The sequence below is a fragment of the Microcaecilia unicolor genome, chromosome 6 (assembly GCF_901765095.1).
Source record: "Microcaecilia unicolor chromosome 6, aMicUni1.1, whole genome shotgun sequence".
Taxonomy (NCBI): Eukaryota; Metazoa; Chordata; class Amphibia; order Gymnophiona; family Siphonopidae; genus Microcaecilia; species Microcaecilia unicolor.
Genome location: NC_044036.1, coordinates 31468430 through 31488400, shown reverse-complemented (window position 1 = coordinate 31488400; position 19971 = coordinate 31468430). Strand labels below are relative to the sequence as shown.

General features: G+C 42.6%; 1 protein-coding gene across 1 annotated transcript in view; it reads left to right on the top strand.

The window, feature by feature from the left end:
• Nucleotides 1-19971, top strand: part of USP24 (ubiquitin specific peptidase 24) — a 357333-nt gene that overhangs the window by 212094 nt on the left and 125268 nt on the right. The window contains 6 exon segments of the mRNA XM_030207144.1: nucleotides 976-1134; nucleotides 3123-3220; nucleotides 9906-10001; nucleotides 17061-17289; nucleotides 18518-18680; nucleotides 19560-19715. Of these exon segments, the coding sequence (XP_030063004.1) occupies nucleotides 976-1134; nucleotides 3123-3220; nucleotides 9906-10001; nucleotides 17061-17289; nucleotides 18518-18680; nucleotides 19560-19715 (901 nt within the window).

Genomic DNA, 19971 nt, shown 5'->3' with positions numbered 1-19971 from the left:
GAGCGAAGCCTGGAGTTAGCAATGGAGGAGAAGGGGGACGACAAGAGAGATTTGTCCAGTGAGCAGAGTTCACAGGGAGGAATGTAGGGAGAGATGAGAGTGGATAGGTAATGGGGGGGGGGGGGGGGGGGCTGCAGAGTGGATGCATTTAAAGGTCAGTACGAGAAGTTTAAATTGAATGCGGAAGTGGACAGGGGGCCAGTGAAGTGACTTGAGGAGTGGGCTAGTGTGGGTATAACGATTCTGGCGGAAAATAAGTCATGCCGCACAATTTTGGACAGATTGGAGAGGAGAGAGATGGCTGAGCGGAAGACCAGTGAGAAGTAAATTGCAATAGTCCAAGCGAGAGGTGACAAGGGTGTGGATAAGGGTTCTGGCAGCGTATTCAGAAAGGAAGGGGCGAATTTTGCCAATATTGTAGATAAAGAAACGACAGGTTTTGGCGATCTGTTGAATGTGTGCAGAGAAGGAGAGAGAGGAATCAAAGATGACTCCAAGGTTACGAGCCGAGGAGACACTTTCTGTGGGGTAATTCTTAGAGAAAGTATGTGCATACGTTCCCTTTTTAAAACTGGTGTAATAGTTGTGCATATTGGACACAGATTTGGGATGGCCTGTTGTTAAATTATCTTCAGTATGACTTTAATAAAAAAAAAAATGTATTAATTCAACATCCATCTATAGCTTTGCAAGCCATAATATTTTATTGGGCAAGAATTTGTGCATTAAAGTATTATTTAGAGCCTGTTTCATTAAGGCTTTTCTACCTTACTGTGTTTATGGGAAAAGGTCTCAATGAATTAAAATGCAGTGAATGATGTCCCTCTTCAAAAGGGACCAGGTTCAGCCCCACCCACATCTGTACGTCAAAATCTGTGGAGATTTCTTTGGCACATTGCCAGCAAATTTTGCTGACATGTACCTAGTATACATACCTAGTAGATCCTGAAACTGATTTGTGTGTGTTCCACTTAGAAGACACTGCTGTCGGAATCTCAGGGCTCACAGTCTTCAAAATCCCCATCCTTGTCCTCAAAGCAGCAGCATCTGCCAAGTGCCACTTCTATCTTAGAGAGTCTGTTTCGATCATCCGCTCCAGGCATGTCCACTTTCAGAGTGCTCTATAACCTAGAGGTAAGAAAACTGGGCAGTATTATCAGAACTTTATTCTCAGCACATAAATTACTGTATACTGCTGTAGTTCTGGACAGTTTGCCTACACTGCATTGATCAAGCTGAAATACTTCTTACTATGTGAACATGCTGTTACTTTGTGTGTCAATAATCCGATGCCATGTTTTATCAAATTAGGGGTTCCTTTTACAAAGCAGCACTGGAATGTGAAGAAGCTCATAGGAATCGAATGGGCGGCCTCGCATTCAGTGTGTGCTAATCAGTAGCCCTGCTTTGTAAAAGGCACCCTAGACTTCCTTGCCGTCAGCAGCATATGAATCCAGGAACTGTTAGGTTGTGTCTGGACAAGTTAAAGTTGCCAAAAGTTGATGCCTTGATGGCATCTCAATTTTCTATTCTGCATATCCTTAAAAGCTAGCCCTGTGGAGGGGGGGATAGCTTTTAAGGATATGCAGAATAGAAAACTGGAATCTGCATTGAAGCTTTCCTTTGAGATTGTGGCTTTGTTGAACCTTTTTCATCCAGTGTCAAAGCCACAGCAAGTGTCTGGCTGTTACCAACAAGGACAAACAACACTTGACTACTATTTATCAGTTCTATAGCTCTACAAGATGTACGCAGCGCTGTACACTTGAATATGAAGAGACAGTCCCTGCTCGACAAAGCTTACAATCTAATCAGGGCAGGCAGGGCAAATAAAGGATAAGGGAAAGATTTAAGGTGGGAATGATAAAACAGACATGGATACTGAATAAGTGAATAGGGATTAGTTAAAAGCAGCCTCAAAAAGGTGAGCTTTTAGCCTAGATTTGAAGACTGCCAGAGATGGAGCTTGATGTACTAACTCAGGGAGTCTATTCCAGGCATCTGGTGCAGCAAGATAAAAGGAATTGAGTCTGGAGTTGGCAGTGGAGGAGAAGTGTACAGACAAGAGAGATTTACCCAATGAACAGAGTTCCCAGGGAGGAGTGTAGGGAGAGATAAGAGTGGAGAGGTGCTGAGGAGCTGCAGAGTGAATGTACTTCTAAGTCAATAAGAGGAGATTGAACTGTATGCGGAAATGGATAGGGAGCCAATGATGTGCGCCATATTTTGATTTGCTATTAAGAGATCACTAATGATTTCTGACAGTCTGGCCACCTTTTTGTTCTGTTTGGCGGCCATAATAACAAAAGCAGCTTCTAAGGATACCATTGCTTGATCGATAAGAGAAGCCATATCTTCAGATTACCTTTCTGGTATGCCATCTCCTTTGATGCTGAAAGCCCGCTCAACCAGAAGCATTTCCACTTCTTTGGGTGGAGTCGCACACATTTTCTCTATTGGAAATCTGTAGATCACCTTCCTGATCTTCTTTGCATTCTTTTTCCAAGTATTACTGGGTGGATGTTGCGGCTTGATCGGAAGCGTCTTTTGAGTCATCGTATTGTTACCCGCGGCCACTGTTTCTGCTTTCCTTCCTACTTATACTCTGCTCTGGTAGTTCCTGGATTCATATAATGCTGATGACAAGGATGGAAAAACTAAGTCTTCCCTGATAATTTTATTTTCTTTAGTCACAGCATATGAATCCAGAATCCCACCCTGTCTTCTTTCATTTGTTTCTCTATTCTGGTTTGTTTCAGGTTACGGTTTCTGCACTTCTTGAAGTTGTTGATATTGTTGTTCATTTCTTTGTTCAGTATGAGGAAGGAGAAGTTTCTTGTGGCTAATATAATGTTGCATTCTGCTTTGTATAACTGGTGCACCAGGAGCCTCACTGTCCTATAAGTCAGAGTTCTGTTGTGCTCTTTGTCTCCACCTGCTGGTAGACAGACATAACCCATCACTTCCTGGATTTATTGGCTGTGACTAAAGGAAATAAAATTATCAGATAAGACATCATTTTTGCTTTCAGCTGCACATGTAGGTTGGTTAGAGATCCACGATTACAGATAATAAGGTTTTTTTCATTTTCTCTGCCTTACAAGTCATTTTGTATTCCACAGGTTCTGAGCTCCAAACTTATGCCAACTGCTGATGATGAAATGGCAAGGAATTGTGCCAAGTCCTTCTGTGAAAACTTTCTCAAGGCTGGAGGCTTGAGGTTAGAGTTGTAGTCTGGCTTTTTATGTAGATGTGTGTTCCACATACAGTAAACCTGTGCATGCTTTAAAACGTCATTTATGACATATCATTAATCCAGTAGGGTGTTAATGCATGGTGCAGTTTAATGGGGCTTATTAGGGAGCAGAAATGTTATTTGAATGAGGAGAGAAAATGGATGAGAAAGGGGCATTTCATTTGAAGGTTAATCATGTATGGAGCTGGAATATGATGAAAAATGCACCTATATATTAGACCTATTTCCCCTCCCCCCCCCCCCCCCCCCCCCCCAGCAGCCCCCTCCATCTCTGTACATTAACTTCTATTCAGATTTCCACAATTCTTTGGCACATTTGCCGACAAAACTTTGCTGACCTGTACCTACTCTTTTCTTGTCACAGGAATGTTTTATCCTAGTACCAGCAAAGTATTCATAGGCAAATAGTAAAAAACCTATAGTAACAAGGGTTGAGTTTCCTTATGTCTGCATAAGCATGACACTAAAACCAAAATAGCTTTCAGAACCTAAAAATGGAAAGTGTGTCCAAGTGCTGTTATTATGACAGTAGATACAATAGAGCTGGCCAGTCTGATGCTGGTCTTTCAGTCCTAACTCCCACATTTTGGCAATATAGCTGCACTAATTGATTAGCACAGAGCACGTCAGACCTCTGCCCCAGACACACCCCCTGCACACAAAAAAAAGAGTATTTTTTAGTGTGTGAGTAGCAGACGTGCATCCCAAAACTACCACAGAATATCTTGGCACACCCTGCAGTACACCGTTTTTTGCTGAGGTAAGTATGTGTTAGTGCTTACCGTAGCATTGTAGAAGGACCTCTTAGTGTCATGGTAACACCTTATTATGATTCATTGTATGCTAATTTACCAATAATTTTTATATTTCTTATCCAGCTGCATCACCTCACACCAATAGGTTATATACCCAAACAACAGATGCAGGTAGAAAAAAAACAGATTCTGGTATAATTCAATCAAAACAAAAAAAAAAAAAAGGATTAGAGAGTCAGATTAACACACTAATTCTCAAAGGTACTCCCCCGTATATTTAGCTAACGTACTTTCCCAAGCTTCAGAACAACTTATGGAGTACAGAAAATCTTGAAAGGGAAAAAGCCTCTGTGCTCTCACCTCCTCTCATTGCAAAAAGCTTACAGGGTGAAAAGGATTTTCACAAGGCTAAATTCATCATAGGCATTAAAAAACCCTTTCAAAAGGCCAAAGTTTTGCTGTAAAGCTCTATGAAGGCATGACTAAACTTCAGCGTTTTTCAGTCACAAATATTTTCAGTGTCACACGAGTCGTTACATGGAAAATATTTGTGCCTGAAAAATACTGAAGTTTAGTCATGCCTTGATACAGCTTTACAGCGAAACTTTGGCCACATTCAGTGTGATAAATTAAAGTAAAAGAGCACTCTGTTCTTTGAAAGCTACGTTGTTAGACTTTTTTCCTTTTGTCACATTTAAGTTTGTTGATCCAGAAATTGCATACAAGTGAAGCTTTAAATAATCCTTTTGAAATGTTTTTTTTTTTTTTTATTTCAACTTTTTTTATTGAGATCAAAAAATAAACAACTCAGAATTACAATCTTCAGCAAGTATATACATTCATATCTTCAAGTTATACAACAACTCATCGTCCAGATCCATTCTCATATTTTTGAACCTTCTTAAATTTTCCCTATATCCCCCTCCCCTCCCCCCCACTTTTATCTCATATAGATTCTCTACATAAACATCAAAACCTTTACCCCCTATATTCATAATTTGTTAAGGATTAGGCTTCTCCCCTGATGTGATAACTTGGCTAAGTAAGGATTCCAGAGCTTCAAAAATCGGGTTTTACGTTTAAATGATCCTCTAACCTCTTGTGCTTCCCATGTAAGTACTTGATGTATTTGGTTACGCCAATGCCAGAATTCTGGTGCATCCAATGAAGTCCACTGTTGTATTATACATTTTCTCGCAATCAAACATAGGTTACGGCACAACAGCACCTCTCCTGCTCTGAGCCTCCCAAAGGAACCCGGGCAATCAAGCACCACTTGAATAGGTGTCCCCTGAACATGGCTTGACGTCAAAAGGGAGAGGAAAGCTGTCACCCTCCTCCAAAAACATCTTATAACTGGACATTCCCAGAGCCCATGGTATAGAGAATTATCAGCAGCTTTACACTTCGGGCAGGTAGGTGTTTCAATTCCCCCCGCCCGAAATAGCTGGACCTGTGAAAAATAGGCTCTGTGAACAATTCTATATGCACATTCTCGATATCCTGCCCCGCTAATTAATTGGGGAATACCCTTAATATGAGCTGCAATATCCCAAAAAGCAAGATTGAAATGTTTTTTTTTATGCCTATGATGAGTGTTTAGCCTTTTTGAAATCCTTTTCAACCTGTAAGCTTTTTGCAACAGGTGGAGGTGAGGGCACTGAGGCTTTTTCCCTTTCAAAATTTTTTTGTATTAAATAAGTTGTTCTGGTGAATAGGATGAACTCTTGGCACACTCCCCTTGCAGGGACCTGGGTTGTGAGGACAACAGGTTGGGTCCTGTGTCTCCAGCAAGTTCTGTCTTGCTCAAGTTGGATGAGCTCTTTCTGGGGGACAAGGGTGGTGCTCTGGTGGTTCAGCTATTCCATCAGGAGGAGCTCTTGTGCTGATCAATCCTGTGGCAGTGGTCTTTCAGTGGGGGCATCCCATTCTTGTGGGCTACTGCCGGACAGCTGTTCTTTCCTTTTCACTGGGCCTCTCCGAGATGGTCATGAAGGAGTGGGAGAACTGGGATCAGGTCTGTGTGGTTGTAAGTTCATTTGCAGGCTTTATCCACTCTCCAAGAAGAGTTGGATTAGTTCTTTCTTTGTTCTGCCAAAGATGAACTTCTTTAGGGCTGGCTACGATGCTCCAGTCCTTTTCCAAGGCCATGGTAGTGGTTGCCAACTTGTTCTTCAAGGAAGGAAGTATGAGTGCACATCTACTTGGATGACTAGCTCATTCGGGCAGACTCAGCAGAGGCCTCGTGGATGGTGATTTTCTCCTGTATGGTCCATGTCCTGCAGGATTTCAGCTTGGTCATCAACTTCACGAAGGAGCCACATTGAGCCAACCCAGGACTTGGAGTGGCTGTGCATCTTTATCCAAAAGAAGCACATCTTTCTAACCCCGGAGTGAGTAACCGAACAGACATTTGTGTCCAACTGACTCCCAGAGCATGGGATTACCTTCAGCTTCTGGGCCTGATGGTGGCCACCTTCAGGGTGGCTCTTTGGGCATAGACCCACATGTGTGTGTCCACTTCAGCAAGCCCTCCTTTCCTGCTTGAGCCCGAGGTTCCAAGTGTTTGATGTCCATTTCCAACTGCCTGCTATCTCCTCTGGAGGTTCCAAATTGGACGGTGGTCACCACAGATATGAGCCATTATTGGTCTCATACCCTGCAGGACACATAAGCAGCAGAGGAAGCCTCCTGATCCATCAGTCACCTGGAGGCCAGGGTAATTCACCTGGCACTGCAGGGTTTACTCCCCTTTCTTCAGAGGAAGACGGTGTAGATGTTTTTAGACAATGTGACGATGGTGGCATATGTTGACAAGCAAGGTGGTATCAGAAGCACAGCAGCGGCTTTGGAGATTTGTTGGTTATGCAGATGGACAGAGCACCATCTGGCAGCTCTATTAGCAAAGCACATCGCAGGCGTGGACAACATGCAGACAGACTTCTTCAGTAGCTGGGACCTAGACCCAGTGGGGTGAATGGAGAGATGACATTCTGGCTGATGGATTACTGGGGTAGGACGGAGTTCAACCTGGCTTACCAACAATGCAAATTTCCTTTGGTTTTTCAGTACGGGCTGAGTGCAGATTTAGCCCAACAACATGCTCTTGTACTTGTTTCCTCCTTGTCCTTTGGTGGGCAGGGCACCCTCATTTAATTACCCTAGTAGCACTGGATTGGCTGATGGGTCAGTATAAGCGATTCATATCCAAATGGAGTAGTAGGGGCCTCCCTGGCACTACCCAAGGGGCAGGGTGCCCCTCTGTCAGAGACCAGTTATCTTGGAGCACCCAGATCCCTTCTGCTTTTTACTGCATTGCTCTTGAGAGGCAATGCTTGAGATGCAAGGACTACGTTGTGCAGATAGTGGAAACCTTCCTTCACGCAAGGGAAGTCTGGATCTCCTTGACTTATGTGCGATGGTCTGGCAGACGTTCAAGGCTTGGTGTATTCAGATGTTGTCATCTCCATGGAAGGTAGATATCTCCATTCTTTCCTGTCTGCAGGACAGTTTTGATCAGGGCCTTGCTCCAAATTCTCTTAAGGTTCAGGTGGTGGCTCTGACCTTTTTGGAGGACATTGGGGGAGAGGGATTGGAATCCTCGTTGTCATTGCCTGAAGTGGTCTGGTTTTTGCGAGGAGTCAAGCATCTTCGGACCTTGTTTTGCCCCAGTGAGTCTTTCTTCTCGTTTGATAAAACTTCACTGTCTCCCCTATTTGTGCACACTGCCTATTTAAACTTTTGACCTTGTTTTTAGAATTTTACATAACAGTGCTCCTAGTTATTTACCACAGTTTTTACCTAAATGTTCTTGGGTTAGGAATGATTCTCTTTTGCTTTTTCCTTCAGTAAAAAGATGCACTATCAACATTTTTTTTAACTGCTGCTTTTTCCTATTTGGCAGTTATACATTGGAACTCTTTTCCTGTGGTGATTAGACAAGACTCTTTCTACTTAAAATTCCACAAATAATTAAAAACTTGCTTAAAGAAATTTCTGATGGTTTGATTTGTGTATTATGTTAGTTTTAAAATCTCATTTAATGTACTATTTGAAGATTATTAGTTTCTTTTGTAATCCGCACTAAGCCTTTGGCCAAGTAGCAGAATAGAAGTTCTTTTTTATCTGTTTTTGAGGGCTCTGGCTGGTCCTCTTTTTGAGCCTCTCAGGCTGGCATCTCTGAAAGATCTTTCCTTGAAGACAGCCTTTCTGGTGACTATCTGGTCACCCCATTTCATTTCTGAACTCCATGTGCTTTCGTGTTGGGATTCTTAGTTGTCCTTCATAGAGGATGCTATCTCCTTCCACATGGTTCCTTTATTACTACCCAAAGTGGTTTTGCTCTTTTATCTTAATCAGGTTGCCTCCCTTCCCCCTTTGGATGGGTCCATGGGGGGGAGCAGAGGTCTAGCTCTGCAGTCTAGATGGCTGCAGAGTGCTGATGAAATATTTAGCAATGACCAATAAGTTCAGAAATTCTGACCACCTGTTTGTGTTTGGTCTGCAGAAAGGGGAGTCATGGTCAAAGGCATCCGTTGTCTGCTGGATCAAGGCAGATAATGAAACTGTATGCATAATAAAGTGGTGCCTGTGGGTCTGAGGACCCACTTGACTAGGGCCCAAGCCACTTGCTGGGTGGAGGCTCGGGCCGTCTCCCCCGAGGACTTGCTGTGGAGCAATGTGACCCTTTTGTGAAGCATTACAGATTGGATTTTGTGAGTCAGAAAAGCAATTTCATCTTTGTCTTTCACAGCTCCCTGTTGGATGAGCTTAGGTGCATCCCAGTGTGGACTGGTTTAGCTAGATGATAAGGAAGGTGAAATTTGTTGTTACCGGTTAATTTCCTTTTCCTTGAGTCCTTCTAAACCAGTCCACCTTCTCTCTCTCTTTCTCTCTCTCTCTCTTTCTCTCTCTCTCTCACACACACAGAAGACAATGTGAGGTGCATAGTTGCATGTTGCTGTTCCATTTGTGGCTTCCTGGTGAAGTTCTGACCTGCTATATTATACTGGTGGTATAACTATTCTATTTCATAGATAACGTGTTAAACAGAGACTTGCATTGCATGCATCATTGTAGTTTTTATATTTTTATTATAGATTACTGTTTTTCTTGTAAATTATGTAAACCCCAGGTACTGCTCTGGCTTCTTTCAGTTTGTGATCCACTTAGAACTGTGAAAGTAATGACAGAATATAAATCCTGATGTTATATCACCAGAGCTTGTCTGGGGGTTTTTTTCCCCTCTCCCTCCATCTGCTAGTTAGGGGATATAACTCATTGATGTGGACTGGTCTAGCAGGACTCAAAGGAAATTTAACGGATAAGAGCAAATTTCACGTTGGCATGCATGAAACTACCTATAATTGGTATATCTTGTTATAAACTTTTTAGCTAGAGAAGATGGATGCTAATAGATTTGACTGAGCAAGAGACCTTGTAGCAGCATTTATACTTTTGGATGGAGTTCATTATTCATGACTTAAGAGAATACAAGATAAAGTACAGTTGGGGGGCCCATCCTCCACCTGTCTTCATGTTCTCATTTGTTTTGTGTTTAAGGTTGCAGGCCTTTCATACTGTTCTCTGAGCTTTTGTATTTCTTAATGAAATTGAGGATATTCTTACAGCACACTACATACACAGAGCTATTCTTTGCAGATGATTCTGGGCTTTTCAAGGCTATCTAGCTGAGGATTCCCCTTGATTGGCAGGGTGGTTGTAGGGAGTTCTGATGAATCCGCTCAGCAGTGCTGCCAGTAGAAAGAGCTTTCAAAAAATGTTTAAACTGTCAATATCCATGAATGACTCTGAAGTTGCAATCAGAAGAGGCATAGTGGATTGTAATGATTTTAACTACCGTTTATTTTACCTACATTTATTTACCCCAACAGTTTGGTGGTGAATGTCATGCAGAGAGATTCCATCCCATCAGAAGTGGATTATGAAACAAGACAAGGAGTTTATTCCATCTGTCTGCAGCTTGCAAGGTATGCATTTGTCTTTTTGGCAATTTATTCTCCATTCCTTTCTCCATTGCCTTTCCTTCAGTCTGTAAGCAAGGCAATATGTTTTCAGAAAGAACCGTATGGAAAATCATCCCATGAGATTGTAGAAGTATCCTCTTTGTCAATCACACTAGTTACCAGTGCAAGCGAGGGTACAGTTGGATGATTTTTAAAATCTTTTATGGAAAAGCACCCCTGTATATGTATAATTTAATACAATTGATATCTAGCTGTAGCAATCTTTCTGTACAAAATTAAATGATGCTGCACTTTCCTGACTTAAGGGGTGTTAACCTTAAAATAATGTTTACGTCTTCCTTACCTTACCAGTTGGATCTAATCTGGAACGCTTTGACAAATGAGATTAGAACACAAAGCAATTTAAAACGTTTTTGTTTCACTGATTTGTGGTACCTTGTTTAACTTAATTTGCCTTGCTTAACTTGATTTAAATTGAACAGTATTTCCTAGGTATGCTGAGCTCTTGAAATGTACCCCACAGAGAACTCAAAAGAGATAATTGCAGTATACAAGAAACAAAATATGATGTAAATTTGTTACTGTCTTTTATCTTATTGTGGAATATTTAAAAAAAAAAAAAAGATGACAACCATTTTCTTCCTGCCAGAACTCCTTTCACTCTTTTTAAGGGAAATGTGTCATCCATTAACATGGAGAAGTCACATGTTAGGAGCTTCTTGAAATTAACCTTAACCTCTGGTGTTTGGTCAGCCTGAGAGCCAAGGGAACTGGGTTTAATTTATTTTTTTTTTAACTCCAAAATCTTCAGAACACTGCCATTAGGCTTCTCTGCCGCATCCACCACTCTGATCCATATTACACATTTACTGAAAGACCACCATTGGTTACAAGTTGAACGAAGAATTATCTACTTTAAAGCTTTCCGTTATGGCGTCATGGAATACTTATCTGCTGTTGCGATTCCCTACTGTCCTGACTGGACTCTCCGCTCCATTAATGCCCAAGGCCTCGTTTTGCCTAACCCAAACTCATCCCATCTGAAATCTATGCGGCACTGCTTTTTATTTCCTGTCGCCTTGTAATTGGAATAGCCTCTCCTTGACCCTACATGGTAATCTGTCTTACAGGAGTTTTAAATCGGACCTCAAAATCTGGCTGTTTAATCAAGCCTATGACACTCCTGGCCGATGCCTTGGTCTGTTTGACACAAGTCCTGCTACTACCCCTATTGTTCCCTTCTTCTTCTCTATCTGATTCTTTACCCTGTTTAATCCCCGTTTCTGCTTACCTTACTTTGTGTGATTAAGCCTGTCCTGTCAATATATTGGAGTTCCTTTCTGTACACCACCTAGCTCTGTTTTGTTCACGTTTTAGCGGTATAGTATTTCTCAATAAACTATAAACTTTTATGCCGAGTAGGTATTTAAATGTCTCTTGCCATTTCTCCCCTCTCCTGTCTTTCTTCCAAAGTATATGTATTGAGCTCTTTAAGTCTGTCCTTATACACCTTTTGATGAAGACCAGTGACCATTTTAGTAGGAGCCCTGTGGACCAACTCCATCCTGTTTATATCTTTTTGAAGGTGCTGTCCCCAGAATTGTACACAATATTCTAAATGAGAGCTCACCAGAGTCTTATACAGGGGCATCATCGCCTCCTTTTTCCTACTGGCCATTCCTCTCACTATGCACCCAAGTATTTGCATGCACTGCCTCTTCTGCATTTAGATCTCTCTCATGAATATTCATTGTGGATATCCTGAAATCCTGACTGGCTAGGGTGCCTCCAGGACCAGGTTTGGGAACCACTGCCTTACTTGACTTACCTCCCTTTCTGGCAGGCACCCCGGTCTGAGTTTTCGCCAACAATGCGATGGTGGTGGCTTTTATCAACAAGCAAGGTGGGACCCACAGCCGTCCGATTATGTGGAGGTGGCCCTTATGAGTTGGGCAGAGAAAAATCTTCTCTGCTTATCAGCAACTTATATCTCTGGTCCTGGAATGTGGAGGCAGACTTTCTTAGCAGACACTCCTTGGACAAAGGAGAATGACTGCTTCTGGACTTGATGGTGATGAAAAGGAATGCCAAAGTGCCCAAGTTCTTCAGATGCCCTACTGCAGCCCTGGTCAGAGACACATCTACTGTATGTTTTCTCTTCTTGGCCCATGGTAGGCCACATGTTGAAAAGGATCACATTGCACCAGGGTTGAATAATTCTCACAGCCCGGATTGGTCGCGGAAGCCATGGAACGCAGACCTGATTCGACTACTGGATGGGGATCCTCTCAATCTTCCGCAGGTACACGACTTACTGAAGAAAGTGCTTAGGGAACATCCGTGTCCCTTTTGGTCTTACAGCTTGGCCATTGAAAGGGCTCAGGTGAGACAAAAGTTATTCTGATTCAGTCATTGCTACCTTACTTCAGTCTCGGAAATGCTTTACATCCATGTCGTATGCAGTGGTATGGAGGACATTCTAGGGCTTGTATTCTGAGCGCAGACTTTCTTCCTTCTCTGCTCAGATCACACACATCCTAGCATTTCTCCAGGCAGGCCTTCAGAAAGGATTGGCAATGGGTTGTCTAAAAGTTCAGGTTGCGATTATGGATTGTTTCGGGGCCGACTACAGAAGACTTCTCTTGTGGCTCACCCGAATATTGTTCGATTCATATGGGGAGCTGGCCGCTTGTGGCTTCCTTTTCAAACACCGTGTCCTGAGTGGAACCTTAATTTAGTCTTGGGCTCTTCAGAAGCCTCCTTTTGTGCCACTCCGGAAGACCACCTTGAAAGATCTTACACTAAAGACAGCATTATTGGTGGCTATTGTATCGTCATGTAGGGCTTTGGAGCTTCAGATTCTCTCGTCAGGATCTCTTTCTCTGCTTTTTCAGAGGTGGGGATTCCCTGCGCACGGTTTCTTTCTTTCTTCCTAAAGTGGTACCAGTATTTCATCTCAACCATTCTGTGGAGTTCTTCCTTTCTTCCTAAAGTGGTACCAGTATTTCATCTCAACCAATCTATGGAGCTTCCATCCTTTCACAGATAGGAGGAGGAGGCTCACTATTCTTCCTTGAAACTTCTCGATGTGTGTAGAGTTTTCATTAGATATATGAAAGTCGCAAATGAGTTTTGCAATTCGGACAGACTACACATTTTGGTAAACGGAGGCTTGACCTAATAGCTTCCAACCCCACAATTGCTAGAAAGCTGAAGGAGACTGTCGCATCAGCTTATTTTCTTGCGGGGAAGCAAGCTTCTCGTGCCTTACAGGCTCATTCTATGAGGCGTACAGCAACATCCTGGGCGGAGACTACCTTGCTGTCTCTGGCGGATATTTACAAGATTGTGACGTGCTTGACGCTGCATACCTTTGCCAAGTACTACAGGGTGGACATTGTGGTGTGCTTGGAAGCCAGTTTTGGGGCTTCAGTCCTCAGGACGACAACGCCAGGATCCCACTCGCCCTAGGGACTGCTTTTAAACATCCACAGGTTCTGGAATAATAGGAAGCTACATAATGGAAGGAGAGAGGTGTGGTAGCCGTGTTAGTCCACTCTTAAAGGTTATCTATAGAAATCAAACAAAATCATGGAAAAGAAAATAAGATGATACCTTTTTTATTGGACATAACTTAATACATTTCTTGATTAGCTTTCGAAGGTTGCCCTTCTTCCTCAGATCGGAAATAAGCAAATGTGGTAGCAGATTCAAAAGTTTGTTCATTTGCTTTTTAATGGAAGGAGAAATTAGGTCTTACCTGATAGTTTTCTTTCCATTAATCCTTCCCACTATTCCAGAGAGTTACCCGAGGTTTCTGAGATGTTTAGTCAGTGCGAAGTAATGGGTCAAATAACGAATGTCACCTTTCATGGTGCTTGCTACTACTACTATTTAGCATTTCTATAGCGCTACAAGGCGTACGCAGCGCTGCACAAACATAGAGCTTACAATCTAATAGACAAAAAATAAATAAAGTAAGCAAATCAAATCAATTAATGTGAACGGGAAGGAAGAGAGGAGGGTAGGTGGAGGCGAGTGGTTACAAGTGGTTACGAGTCAAAAGCAATGTTAAAGAGGTGGGCTTTCAGTCTAGATTTAAAGGTGGCCAAGGATGGGGCAAGACGTAGGGGCTCAGGAAGTTTATTCCAGGCGTAGGGTGCAGCGAGACAGAAGGCGCGAAGTCTGGAGTTGGCAGTAGTGGAGAAGGGAACAGATAAGAAGGATTTATCCATGGAACGGAGTGCACGGGAAGGGGTGTAAGGAAGGACGAGTGTGGAGAGATACTGGGGAGCAGCAGAGTGAGTACATTTATAGGTTAGTAGAAGAAGTTTGAACAGGATGCGAAAACGGATAGGGAGCCAGTGAAGGGTCTTGAGGAGAGGGGTAGTATGAGTAAAGCGACCCTGGCAGAAGACGAGACGGGCAGCAGAGTTTTGAACCGACTGGAGAGGGGAGAGGTGACTAAGTGGGAGGCCAGCAAGAAGCAGATTGCAGTAGTCTAAACAAGAGGTGATGAGGGTTTTGGTAGAGTGCTCGGAAAGAAAGGGGCGGATTTTACGGATGTTGTAAAGAAAGAAACGACAGGTCTTGGCAATCTGCTGGATATGAGCAGAGAAGGAGAGAGAAGAGTCAAAGATGACCCCAAGGTTTCGAGCTGAGGAGACAGGGAGAATGAGAGAGCCATCAACAGAAATAGAAAACGGGGGGAGCGGGGAGGTGGGTTTGTGGGGGGGGGGGGGGGGAAATGAGAAGCTCGGTTTTGGTCATATTTAATTTCAGGTGGCGTTGAGACATCCAGACAGCAATGTCAGACAAGCACGCTGAAACTTTGGTTTGGATGCAAGGTGAGATATCAGGAGTAGGTAGATTTGGGAGTCATCAGCATAGAGATGGTAGGAAAAGCCATGGGATGAGATTAATGAACCAAGGGAAGAAGTGTAGATAGAAAAGAGGAGGGGACCAAGAACAGAACCCTGAGGTACGCCGACAGGCAGAGGGATAGAAGTAGAAGAGGATCCACCAGAGTGAACACTAAAGGTGCGGAGGGAGAGGTAGGAAGAGAACCAGGAAAGGACAGAGCCCTGGAATCCAAGTGAGGACAGGGTATCGAGAAGTATGCTGTGATCGACAGTGTCAAAAGCAGCGGAAAGATCAAGATGAATGAGGATGGAATATTGACCTCTGGATTTAGCCAGTAATAGGTCATTGGAGACTTTAGTAAGCGCAGTTTCGGTTGAGTGGAGAGGGCGAAAACCAGATTGTAGTGGGTCAAGAATAGCATGTGAGGAAAAAAATCAAGGCAGCGGCGGTGAACAGCACGCTCAAGTAATTTCGAGAGAAAAAGAAGGAGGGAGATGGGTCGGTAATTAGAGGGACAAGTAGGGTCGAGTGAAGGCTTCTTAAGGAGAGGTGTGACCACAGCATGTTTAAAGGCAGCAGGGACAGTCGCAGTGGAAAGCGAGAGGTTGAGAATGTGACAGATAAAAGGAATAAGAGCAGGAGAGATGGCATTAAGAAGGTGGGTGGGAATGGGATCAGAGGAACAGGTGGTACATTTTGAGGAAGAAAGGAGAAGTGTAGTTTCCTCAATAGTAACTTCAGGAAAGGAGGAAAGGGAATGAGGGGAAGGAGAGAGAGGGGAACGGACTAGTGGAGGGAGAGGTGGTGAGGTAGAGAAAGCAAGGTTTATCTTTTGAACCTTGTTGTGAAAGAATTCAGCAAGGGTCTGAGGAGATAATGAAGGGGGAGTTGGGGGAGGGGGCACCTTGAGGAGAGAGTTCAATGTGGTGAAGAGAAGTCGAGGATTAGAGCCAAGAGAGTTGGTCAGTTTTTTGTTTTTCTGTTACATTTGTACCACGCGCTTTCCCACTCATGGCAGGCTCAATGCGGCTTACATGGGGCAATGGAGGGTTAAGTGACTTGCCCAGAGTCACAAGGAGCTGCCATTGCCTGAAGTGGGAATCAAACTAAGTTCCTCAGTTCCCCAGGACCAAAGTCCACCACCCTAACCACTAGGCCACTCCTCCACTAGTTGGATATAATAATCCTGTTTGGCACGTAAAAGAGCACATATATCTTCACTACAAATTGTCCAGTGATGAGAGGTCCTCACATGTTTGCTCATCTGGTTAGTGTTAGGTTAGGTTAGTGAGTTGCTAAGGTTGTTGTGTTTGTTCTGAGTGTCTCCATACTTCTGGTCTAAGTAAATACTGAGGAGCTGGACTGGATGTCAAGAGAGAGATGTCAGCTCGGTTAATGGGCACAGCTATCCCACAGGTTCTGGAATAGTGGGAAGGACTAATGGGAAAGAAAATTATCAAGTAAGACTTAATTTCTCCTTTCCTAAAATAAATAAATCAGGCACAACACTTTTTGTAAAGAGCCAAAAAAATCTATAATGTCTTCCTCCTAATTGGCTGGAGAGCCTATAAATCAAAGGTCTGCCTTGGGGTGGCTGGAAAAGGTAGTTTGGGGAGGAGGAAATTAAACACTAAACAGAGGCTTCCCTCAACTGATTTCAGTGCTCTAAACTGATGTTATGCCAGGCTCTAAAATGTAACCTAAAATACTAAACTAGACTCTAAAATACTATTTATATAAAACCCTAACAGACTTAGAAAGCTATACTATTGTCTAAATCGACTTTGCTAAATAAGTAGAGTAGTTTAACAAAAAAAAGAATGAAATTACCTATTCAACTCCCAGGTTTACTTTTTCCATGTTCAAATGTGATTTCCAGCAGGTAAGATACACTAGTGACGTTTTGCTCCTCTCAGCAGGCTCTTTCTCAGCACCTCTTCAGAACTCCTTGCGACTCTGGGCTAGTCACTTAACCCTCCACGCCCCAGATACAAAATAATACCTGTATTTAATATGTAAATCACTCTGATTGTAACCACAGAAATATGGTTTATCAAATCCCATCCTCTTCTCCTTTCCCTGTATTTAGGTATTTGTGATTCCACCTAGGACTTCTGCCTCAAGACAAACTGATGATCTGTCAATGATTGGATCCTCGAGAACACTTAACTTTTCATCTGAACTATCTTCTCCTGTCAGGTTTTTGCTAGTGGGCCAAACTATGCCTACATCTTTTGATGACGATCTCACCAAGGACGGAGTAGAAGCATTGTCCTCGCGTCCGTTCCGCAATGTGAGCCGTCAGAGCAGCAGGCAGATGTCCATTTGCGGCACACCAGAGAAGTCCTCTTACAGACAGCTCTCTGTTTCTGACCGCTCATCTATCCGAGTGGAGGAGATCATACCTGCAGCACGCGTTGCAATACAGGTAGGCAGAGGTTCTCATTATGTGAGGATATGGCTGTTCCCCTCCTTTTGTTAAAAGGAAAGGCTGTTTATTATAAAAGAGAAACAAGCTGACGTTCATTAAAGATCATGGCAGAAGACTAGAGCAAGATGCAAGTTTTCAATAACAAGTTCATGAAAAGAAAAGGAAAGTGGTCCCATTGTTCTATTATCTGCCCCACACACTTCCGCTGTTGCATTCCCATTGTACACAACAGTAGCAGCCCTTTTGCTACTGTTTATTTATTTATTGCATTTGTATCCCACATTTTCCCACCTCTTTGCAAGCTCAATGTGGCTTACAATACATCATGAGTAGACATATAGTGTTATAGAAGGATCTTGGGCAACATGATAATGAAAAAACATACTAGTAGTATAACAAGCCGATATTGTAGGACAGTTCTGTATGTATGTGGAGGAGCTGTGTATATTCACGTTGGTTGGTCTTTGTGGTATGCCTTGTTAAAGAAGTGGGTCTTCAGTAGTTTGCGGAAGTTAGTTCGTAGGTCGTTTTTAAGTTGCGCGCCAGTGCGTTCCAAAATTGTGTGCTCAAGTAGGTAAAGTTTGTCATGTGCATTAATTTGTATTTTAGACCTTTGCAGTTAGGGAAGTGCAGATCAAGGAATGTGCGGGGTGATTTTTTGACATTCCTGAGTGGCAAGTCTGTCAGGTCTGACATGTAGGCTGGTGCATCTCCGTGTATGATTTTGTGAACTAGGGAGCAAATTTTGAACGTGATGCGTTCTTTAAGTGAGAGCCAGTGTAATTTTTCTCGTACGGGCTTAGCACTTTCATATTTTGTTTTGCCAAATATAAGTCTAGCTGCTGTGTTCTGGGCTGTCTGAAGTTTTTTGATTATCTGCTCTTTACAGCCGGCGTAGAGTGCGTTGCAGTAATCCAGATGACTGAGCACCATTGATTGTTACCAGGTTACGGAAAACAGTTCTTGGGAAGAAAGGTCTCACTCTTTTTAATTTCCACATTGAGTGGAACATCTTCTTGGTTGTGTTTTTCGCATGGCTCTCGAGTGTTAGGTTAACACTGTAAGCGACTTTCCTTTATAATGTGAATTCTAATATGGGAAAGTAAATGTTCCGAACACTTTTTAGGAGGGCATTCAAATGTCAGCAAATGTAAAAGAAAAAAAATGTACATGTTCTGATTTTGAAAGTATGTGTGATGTGTGACATTACTTTTTGTCTTCTCAGACAATGGACGTAAATGATTTCACCGCTACAGTGGCTTGCTTCATGCGACTCTCATGGGCAGCAGCAGCAGGCCGGCTTGACCTGGTTGGCAGTAGCCAGCCTATAAAAGAGAGTAATCACACCTTGTTTCCTGCTGGCATTCGAAACAGACTAAGCAGCTCAGGTACTGAATGTCACATAGCGTGCACCTAAATATTAACATCTTGGTCGGGGCTTCTCAACCCAGTCCTCAGGGCACACCATCCCATCAGGTTTTCAGGATATCCACAGCGAATGTGCATGAGAGAGATTGGCATGCACATCCTCCTTAGTAATCAGATTTACCTCATGCATATTTATTATGGATATCCTGAAAACCTGATGGGACTTGGTGTTCCCCAAGGACTGGGTTGAGAAGGCCTGATCTAGGTTATACAATTGTCCTACACGTGGCAATTTTAGAATTGTGGCCCTTTGCTGCAATGCTGTTTACCATATGGATGTATTCAATTCTCTTTCTATTGGTGGCTAACAGGTTTTGTGATCTTACTGAGAACAAGTTCTCCCGAAAGTTGAAAAAAAGATTCCCCCTAAATATAAGTGAAGTCCATCTGTTATTGATGCCAAGTCACTATTTTGATCCAACATGGAATTTTCTCACAATTTGACAGCCTAGAAACATGATTGCTATTTACGAATCCATCACTATTCTTTCACATGTTCACCAGCTGTCTCTATCCATAAAATCATAAATGCAGAATAACTAAGCCCATTTTCTGACAAGTCATATTCACACATCTCTCTCTGATTCAACCTGAATTTTATTTGAATTTTAGGAGGCTTTTCAAGACTTGTTTCAGAAATTTGTCATTTAAGGATGATGGGTGGGTTGGGGGGTATAATCTCTTGTAATTCTGTTTTATATTGACTGTACTTCCTGATTATGACCAGTTTCTTTTATTGTGATTCGTATCGAACTGCAGAATATAAGAATAAAGTTATGCTTTAAGCACAGTAACTCAGTTTATTTTCCCACATATTTCCTTATATTACTCTAATGCAGGAAGTAATTGCAGTTCAGGAAGTGAAGGAGAACCAACAGCACTGCATGCTGGGATCTGTGTGAGACAGCAGTCTGTATCGACTAAAGATGCCATTATTGCTGGAGAGGCTTTATCTCTGCTTGTAACATGCCTACAGCTCCGCAGCCAGCAGTTAGGTATGCTCTTCTAACAGTTCATTTCAAGATATGGATGCTGTTAATACGTAATGCTTTTGTTTGTTTTCACATTTATGTGACCGACTCTGAGAAAAAGTGACTAAAGTAGTAAGGCGATTTTTCATATCATGAATCCATAAGTAGTCTGAAAAAGTTTTATTTATTTTTCTTCACATAGAAGGATGGGGTTTAGACTGTTGTATTGCAAATTTTGTTCTAACAGAATTCAATAAACCTCATTTTTTTGTTCCCAGTG